This window comes from Oncorhynchus keta, chromosome 21 (genome assembly GCF_023373465.1).
Source record: "Oncorhynchus keta strain PuntledgeMale-10-30-2019 chromosome 21, Oket_V2, whole genome shotgun sequence".
Taxonomy (NCBI): domain Eukaryota; kingdom Metazoa; phylum Chordata; class Actinopteri; order Salmoniformes; family Salmonidae; genus Oncorhynchus; species Oncorhynchus keta.
This window is the reverse complement of record NC_068441.1, coordinates 3,976,766-3,986,410: the sequence shown is the minus strand read 5'-3', so window position 1 is coordinate 3,986,410 and position 9,645 is coordinate 3,976,766. Positions and strand designations below refer to the sequence as shown.

General features: G+C 40.5%; 1 protein-coding gene across 1 annotated transcript; it reads left to right on the top strand.

Moving 5' to 3' along the window:
• The first annotated feature begins 254 nt into the window (after window positions 1–254).
• Window positions 255–1,956, top strand: LOC118399829 (potassium voltage-gated channel subfamily A member 10-like). The gene has a single exon (XM_035796060.1). It carries the CDS (start codon window positions 286–288, stop codon window positions 1,954–1,956), a length of 1,671 nt encoding a protein of 556 aa, XP_035651953.1. The 5' UTR covers window positions 255–285.
• Window positions 1,957–9,645: the final 7,689 nt, after the last annotated feature.

Sequence of the window (9,645 nt, the reverse complement as noted above, 5' to 3'; positions counted from 1 at the left end):
ATCTCCTGTTTCAGGAGACTGAGCTGAGAGATGATGATATAGTGGGATGTCTTGTTTACGGTCACACACAAACAGAGCCAGAGGATGGAAACTAAGCAGACTTGTATTTAATTTTTTCAGATTACAAGGAGATGGCATCTTAAATCAGACCACCCTGTTGGATACACCTGTCTGAATGCTCTTCCCGGAACAAGGAGACCGTGGCAGGATCATCAGACTGGTTGTGGCGTCGCCGCAGTCCCATCTCACTGAGGAACAGAGGAGTGCCCCGAGAAACGCACAGTGATGGAGGTGCCACTGGTGCACTTTGAGAACATGGATGATATCGGCATCAACATGGGCGACCCCAGTGACTCAGGGTACCCCACTTCACCCACCTCAGAGGCGGTGCCTGATCAAAACCTAGTCACCAATCGTGTGACGTCACACCTGAGGCCTGAAGGGTTTTCTCCCTCTACACCACCTACACTGACTGCTAAAGGACAATCTAGATGCAACAGTCTGCTGTCCAACTTCAAACTCCTGATGAACAGTGAGGGTTCGCCGATTGACAGCATCTTCAATCAGCTGGTTCAGGAGTGCCGTGACAACGAAGAAGACCTGTTTGGTGAGAAGCTGGAAGTGAAGGACGGGAATCAGAAAGTGGTCATCAATATTTCAGGCATGATGTTCGAGACACAACTCAAAACACTATCACAGTTTCCAGACACCCTGCTAGGAGACCCCGCGAAAAGGATGTACTACTTCGACCCCATGAAGAACGAGTACTTTTTCGACAGGAATCGTCCAAGCTTCGATGGGATCTTGTACTTCTATCAGTCTGGGGGAAAAATTCGAAGACCGGTCAACGTCCCCTTAGAGATTTTTGCAAAAGAGATTGTTTTCTACAAATTAGGAAAAGAAGCTATGGAACAGTTCCGTGAAATTGAGGGGTTCATAACAGAACCCGAGCCGCTGTTGCCCACCAACGAGGTCCATAAGCAGTTTTGGCTCCTTTTTGAGTATCCAGAGAGTTCCAGTGCAGCTCGGTCAGTGGCCCTGGTGTCTGTCTTTGTCATTGTCATCTCCATCTTCATTTTCTGCCTGGAAACTCTTCCAGAGTTCCGTGATGACGTCGACTTTATCACCACCTTTTCCCTGGGTCTCAATGGAACTCAGGAAGGACCTGCTTCAGTACAAAACAACTTATTTGCCTATTTCACAGACCCCTTTTTCATTGTGGAAACTATCTGCATAGTTTGGTTCTGCTTTGAGCTTGGTGTACGCTTTGTGGTCTGCCCGAGCAAAAGTGACTTCTTCCACAACATCATGAACACCATTGACATTGTCTCTATAATCCCCTATTTTGTAACCATGGTGACAGAGCTGTGGACCACGCCAGATACAGACATCAACTCCAGCCAGAACATGTCACTGGCCATCTTACGCATCATCCGTCTAGTGCGAGTCTTCCGAATCTTCAAGCTCTCGCGACACTCCAAGGGGCTTCAGATCCTGGGCCAAACCCTGAAAGCTAGTATGAGGGAGCTGGGCCTGTTGATCTTCTTCCTCTTTATTGGAGTCATACTCTTCTCCAGTGCCATCTACTTTGCTGAGGTGGACGAGCCCCAAACACAGTTTGTCAGTATCCCTGACGGGTTCTGGTGGGCTGTGGTGACAATGACCACTGTGGGATACGGGGACATGTGTCCTACTACTCTGGGAGGCAAAATGGTGGGGACTCTTTGCGCCATTGCTGGCGTGTTGACCATCGCCTTACCCGTCCCTGTTATCGTCTCCAACTTTAACTATTTCTACCACCGGGAGACAGAGCAAGCAGAGAAACAAGTGATTGATGATGCGACAGAGGCGGCTCAGAAAGTATCTGACGCAAACAGATATGAGTATGGTAGTGCAACCTCTCCTAGCATGAGCAAAATCAATGGTAGAGTGCAGGATGACAGGAATGACATGTAATCTGTTTATCATTGAAGTTATTATAACCAAGGGCATGACAAACTAAGAAATCAAACATATCTAAATACTAAAATGCACTGATTTAATTGTTGTTTCTGTATTTTATATTCCATTCATAGCAGCGTTTGTGCACATGGTATAGTATTCATCTCTCACAATATTCAAAATAAGAAGCTAATATTAGTTATCAGCCTGACTGATCTGCATGTGGATGTGTCAAAATGCAATTAAGATTATATATAAAAAGTTACAGCAAAAAAACATTTACAGTTTGAACTGGACAGATCTTGAGTATATGTGGCATACAAATCCTGCAGTTGTATTTGGCATGGCATGATGATACCTTAGCATCAGGCAATTGTGTTCATTAAATTGTTTTCATGAAAAATATAAATTACACTGTGAACTACATTTCATTTTCAAAGACACGAGCAAGAAAAACACCCTTGGCTTATGTTACACCACATGTTCATGGTATACTTTCATGGCATACACCAGTAAGTGCAAAACATACTGTCGGCAACTCTAGTTTTTGACACTATTATGCTGCGGTAGTTTTATCCCACTAGCATTCTAATAACGCAGTAGTTTTTTCACACAATCTATGTAGACACTAACTAGATCCTTTAGGGCAGCACTTTATAATGACACCTAGTAATGAAGCATTTATAATGGATTAGTCAATATTTTATGCATGTATTATTTCAAATGTTAGTAAGCTAGTTATTAACAGCTTCATAAACAACATTTAAAATATTTTTTTTTGCATGATTAATTAGATCATTAATAATATGTTTAATATAGGTACTAATCATTAGTTAAGTCTTTTTGCGTGGCCTAATGTAAAGTGAGTGTTATAACGTTAGACAGTATTAAAAGTGAGTACTGCTGGAATGGTAGCTCCTTAAAGGGGCAATCAGCAGTTGGTACATCCATTTTCGGACTTAGAAATTAATGATATGTACCCATTGATTCTTGAAGAATATAATTTATAAATTCCTCATGAGCTTACAGTGGTTCAACGGTCGTACCCCCATCACACCCAAAATATAAGCTTGTTTAACTCCAGTATTTGTAAACAAAGGAAATGTAAACAAAGGAAATAGCCTCAAAACATGTTTAAAACTATAAAAAAAACTGTTTTTTTAAAAACAGCCCTTGCATCCATAGCTCTCTCTGTGAATTTGAGAGTGGTTACAATTCTCCATCCCCATCTCTCGGCTTTTTACCGAAACAAGTGGGGGACTATGCTTTGCTATTGTTTCAATTGCTGATTGCCACGTTAACGTCTCAAAATAGCCGAAAACATATCAATGGTAAAATAATAAGCACACAACACAGGATGTTTTACGGAATTATACTGAACATTTTATTCCCAAAAACGGTTGTAAAACAACTGCATGAACGTGAGGAAGAGTTGTAAATGCAAATGTTTTGCTAATGTTGTCAACCTCCCAAACGCAAATGAATCATAAAACAGGGAGATGTAGCCTACACACAACAGCTGGCCGTACCAGCCTGTTTTTCCTCTTAACTACTTGCGTCGAGCCATCCCGGATCCGGGATCGTGAATACAGCCTCAAGCTCATTACCATAACGCAACGTTAACTATTCATGAAAATCGCAAATGAAATGACATTAATCTATTTGCTCTCAAGCTTAGCCTTTTGTTAACAACACTGTCATCTCAGATTTTCAAAATATGCTTCTCAACCATAGTAAACTAGCATTTAGCGTTTAGCGTTAGCATTTAGCGTTAGCATTTAGCGTTAGCATTTAGCATTAGCATTTTGCGTTAGCATTTTGCGTTAGCATTAGCAGGCAACATTTCACAAAAACCAGCAAAAACATTAAATAAATCATTTACCTTTGAAGAACTTTGGATGTTTTCAATGAGGAGACTCTCAGTTAGATAGCAAATGTTTAGTTTTCCTGAAAGATTAGTTGTGCAGGAGAAATCGGTCCGTTTTCTGCGTCATGTTTGGCTACCAAAAAAAAAACAAAATTCATCCAATCGCCAAACTTTCTTCCACATTAACTCCATAATATCGTCTGAAACATGGTAAACATTGTTTAGAATCAATCCTCAAGGTGTTTTTCACATATCTCTTCATGATATATCATTCCTGGAAGTCTCCTCTCTGTCTCAATCACATGGATGAATGCGAGCAGCTTGGAGATTACGCAACAATTTCAACAAAGGACCCTGGTAAATGTAGTCTCTTATGGCCAATCTTCCAATGATATGCCTACAAATACGTCACAATGCTGCAGACAACTTGGAGAAACGATAGAAAGGGCAGGCTAATTTGTGGCGCTTTCACAGCCATATAAGGAGACAATGGAAAACAGAGCCTCAAAAATCCTGCTCATTTCCTGTTTGAGGTTGCATCTTGGTTTCGCCTGTAAGATCAGTTCTGGGGCACCCACAGATAATATCTTTGCAGTTTTGAAAACGTCAGAGTGTTTTCTTTCCAAAGCATCTGTTTGTGGCAAAATATTGCGCTTAAAACGGGCACGTTTTTTTATCCAATAATGAAATAGCGCCCCCCTAGCTTGAACTGGTTAACGGATTTTAATTCCTTCATTACTACTGATATGTGATTGAGGTAGAAATGTTACATGTATGATTTGCAGGAAGATACTGTATAACCTTTAAATGCTTACAGCACTTCAGATTTTTAACCACAGACTATTTTCAAGATGTGCTTTTTTTGGCGACACTTTTACTGTGCCGTAATGGGATAGTTCAGCAAAATGATGTATTCCGATATTTGTTTCCTCGTAAGCAATCTATAGACTGCTCTAAGGAGTTACTGCACACTTTTTTATTTTGATTGATTTATTGATTTTGAAAATTATAACTAGGGGTTGGATCAGCTTTAATATTGCAAATAGATTGTGGCGTCTATCAATGTAATTGTCTGCATCATGTCCAATCCCCCATATATATGTTTTTATAAATATAGTGTATATTATTTTGAAATATATACATGTAAATATATTTTTCTGTACGTATAATTTCCCTTATTATTTTCCACACAATCTCACCTAATTGGAGTAAACTAATGGACAACAAAAATGTTGCTTCTACTTCCAGCTTACACATACTACACACATTTACAGACACAGTATATTTTACGTTCGTTATCTTTTGTTTGTTTTAGTCCCATTCTTCAGCTACCCTCATCCCCTCCCATCTATCTCTAAAGACCATACAGTTTTGATTTCTATTTGCCATATATTTTTTCAACTGTGCTGTGATGATTCACAAAAGTTCTGAACCTATTTTACAGACACAGTATATTTTACATTAGTTATCTTGTTTATTTATTTTTTCTCCCTTCAGCACACTTTGGGTTTGGCATAAAAGTCAATGCCAAGGCAACATTTACCAATGACATATCCATATTTTTTAAATGAGAAATAACACTGGTAACTCCTGTGTGAATGACTAGCTTACGATCATTTACAAAAGGTGGGAGTAATGTGCAGTACCGGTCAAAGTTTGGACACACCTACTCATTCAAGGGTTTTCATTTTTTTCCTAATTTCTACATTGTAGAATATAGTGAAGACAACAAAACGATGAAATAACACAAATGGAATTATGTAGTAACCAAAAAAAGTGATAAACAATATATTTTAGATTCTTCTAAGTAGCCACCCTTTGCCTTGTTGTCAGACTTGCACACTCTTGGCATTCTCTCAACCAGCTGCATGAGGGAAAGCATTTTCAACAGTCTTGAAGGAGTGCCCACATATGCTGAGCACTTGTTGGCTGCTTTTCTTTCACTCTGCAGTCCAACTCATCCCAAACCATCTCAATCGGGTTGTGGTTGGGTGATTGTTGAGGCCAGGTCATCTGATGCAGTACTCCATCACTCTCCGTGGTCAAATAGCCCTTACACAGCCTGGAGGTGTGTTTTGGGTCATTGTCCTGTTGAAAAACAAATGATAGTCCCACTAAGCACAAACCAGATTGGATGGTGTAAAGCTGCAGAATGCTGTGGTAGCCATGCTGGTTAAGTGTGCCTTGAATTCTAAATAAAATCACTGACAGTGTCACCAGCAAAGCACCCCCACACCATCACACCTCCTCCGTGCTTCACGTTGGGAACCACACATGCAGAGATCATCCGTTCACCTACTATCTTCTGTATACCACCCCTACCTTGTCACAACACAACTGATTGGCTCAAATGCATTAAGAAGGAAAGAAATTCCACAAATGTACTTTTAACAGGGCACACCTGTTATTTGAAATGCATTCCAGGTGACGACCTCATGAAGCTGGTTGAGAGAATGCCAAGAGTGTGCAAAGCTGTCATCAAGGCAAAGGGTGGCTACTTTGAAAAATATCAAATATGTTTTGTTTTGTACTAATCCATTATAAGTCCTTTATTGCAAGGTGTTATTTATAAAGCACTACCCCCTTTTGCAGGTTAGCTACATTGCCTGTGACTTAAATCTTCAGTGCATGTAAAAAGTATACACGGCACAAGGTTAGAGACTAATTGTATGCATCACAAACAAAGTGCAGGAATTAAACCTAAGTAATGGCATCAAGTCAAAATGTCAAAATATGTTGGCCTTAAACCTCTTGGATCTACCCATCTCGGATCCGGGAGCATTGTCATCAACTACAGTGATTAGCATAACGCAACAGACAAAAAACGGACACAAAATATTTTCTAGAAAATATTCATATTCATGAAATATAGTGAAACACAGCTTAGCCTTTTCTTAATCACCCTGTTATCTCAGATTTTGAAATTATGCTTTACAGCCAAAGCAAGACAAGCATTTGTGTAAGTTTATCGATAGCTTACGCAATGTAGTCGCTTACGCGCATTCTTCAACATAAAGGCGTGAAACTATGTCAAAATGCTGTAGACACCTTGGGGAATACGTAGAAAAGGGAATCTGATTGATAGCCCATTCACTGCTCAATAGGGACGCATCGGAACACAGAGCTTTCAAAACATGAGTCACTTCCTGATTGGATTTTTCTCAGGCTTTTGCCTGCAATATCAGTTCAGACAATATATTTACAGTTTTGGAAACTTTAGAGTGTTTTCTATCAGAAGCTGTCAATGATATGCATATTCTAGCATCTTGTCCTGACAAAATAGCCTGTTTACTTTGGGGACGTTATTTTTCCAAAAATGAAAATAGTGCCCTCTAGATTCAACAGGTTTTAATGCATTTTCATTTTTACATTGCTATGTATTTCAGGAAAACAATCCCACCCTGTTACTTGTATGCACAAAGAAGTAACAGTAGATTCAGTTTAAGCTCACATAATTGATAACATCATAGGGAAATATGTTGACTCTCGTGAAGATAATAATTAATAGAAAACTATCAAAAAGAGGAGAGAACAAAGACTCATAGCTCTTTGCACTCCAGTTGATTGAAGCGTTATTGTAATAATTGTTGTCATCGGCCTTGTAGGGCACAGTTTGCCGAAACAATGAAACACTGGAATCGTGTACGAACAAATGTAAGTGTGACAGTACTAGTGACTTTCTCTGACATTTCACTCATACTGCATTTACCTCCATTCCTTACCATGTATTTGAGATGGATATGGAATAACTCAATTGGCTTTAGGAATGGGAATTGTGAAGAATACTGTGAATGATATCAATTAATCAAGAAATGAACCATTGCTTTTTACAAACGTTGGATATTGTTTAGTCCTGTGATAGGCATGGCACCAAATTATGGCAACCCATATGCATGCTACACTAAACTTGAATATTCATATTGTTGTCAGTTACACGAACAATGACATTGCAGAAATGGCGTTGGATACATTGAGTTGCTCGGTTCAACAGTGCAATGGACAATATTTTTGTGAGATATTCCAGTATGGGATTGGTGTATGAACCATAGTATTTAGTGTGTTCACAAAGGACATATACGAATTTGCAATGACAATAGACAGAGAGAAGAAAACATGTTAGGGCCTATACAGTGTATTTTCCATTTTGATTATCAAAACAGCAATACTTGCCATCCTGAAAAAAGTTCTAATTAAGATGGAGTGCTATGATATCAGTCAGTTAGTTACTTAAGCCCTTAACAAAAGTATATAAAGACTGATTATGTATTAATAGTGTACAATATACAGTATGTTTAATTACATATGTGCTGTGCATTATTTCTGAAAATGAGTGCCTTTAATTAAACATGTACCCTACTTAACTACACTGAGCGTTTTCCTTTTGATTTCGAGTCATTCACAGAGACATCAAAGACATACAATGATTTCGGAAAGCATTCATACCCCTTGACTTTTTCCACATTTTGGTATGTTACAGCCTTATTATAAAATAGATTAAATCATAAGGCACTGCATCGCAGCGCTAGCTGTGCCACCAGAGACTCTTGGTTCGAGCCCAGACTCTGTCGCAGCCGGCCGCGACCGGGAGGTCCGTGGGGCGACGCACAATTGGCGCAGCGTCGTCTGGGTTCCAGCGTCGTCCGGGTTTGGCCGGTAGGGATATCCTTGTCTCATCGCGCACTATCGACCCCTGGGGTTGGCCGGGCGCAGTGTGTGCTGACCAGGTCGCTAGGTGTACGGTGTTTCCTCCGACACATTGGTGCGGCTGGCTTCCGGGTTGGATGCACGCTGTGTTAAGAAGCAGTGCAGCTTGGTTTGGTTGTGTTTCGGAGGACGCATGGCTCTCGACCTTCGTCTCTCCCGAGCCCGTACGGGAGTTGTAGCGACAAGACAGTAACTACTAACAATTGGATACCACGAAAAAGGGGGTAAAAAAATTAATTAAATCGTGTTTTTACCTCATCAACCTACACATAATATCCCATAATGACAAAGCAAATAGAATTCAGAAATTTATAAAAATATCACATTTACATGAGTATTCAGACCCTTTACGCAGTACATTGCTGAAGCACCTTTGGCGATTACAGCCTCAAATCCTCTTGGGTATCACGCTACAAGCTATCACGCACACCTGTATTTGGGAAATTTTTCTTGTTCTTCTCTGCAGATCCTCACAAGCTCTGTATAGCACTGAATAGCACAGCTATTTTCAGGTCTCTCTAGAGATGTTCGATCGGGTTCATTTCTGGGCTCTGGCTTGGCCACTCAATGACATTCAGAGACTTGTCCCGAAGCCACTCCTGCATAGTCTTCGCTCTGTGCTTAGGTTCATTGTCCTGTTGGAAGGTGAACCTTCCCCTCAGTCTGAGGACCTGAGTGCTCTGGAGCAGGTTTTCATCAAGGATCTCTCTGTACATTGCTCCGTTAATCTTTCCCTCGATCCTGACTATTCTCCCAGTCCCTGCTGCTGAAAATCATCCTCACAGTATGATACTGCCACCACCATGCTTCACTGTAAGCATGGTGCCAGGTTTCCATCAAACGTGACACTTGACATTCAGGCCAAATAGTTCACTCTTGGTTTCATCCGACCAGAAAATCTTGTTTCTCACTGTCTGAGAGTTCTTTAAGTGCCTTTTGGCAAACTACAAGTGGGGCTCCTGTGCCTTTTACACTGGAGGTACTTCCATCTGGTCACCCTACCATAAAGGCCTGATTGGTGGAGTGCTACAGAGATGGTTGTCCTTCTGGAAGGTTCTCCCATCTCTACAGAGAAACTCTGGAGCTCTGTCAGAGTGACCATCAGGATCTTGGTCATCTCCTTAATCAAGGCC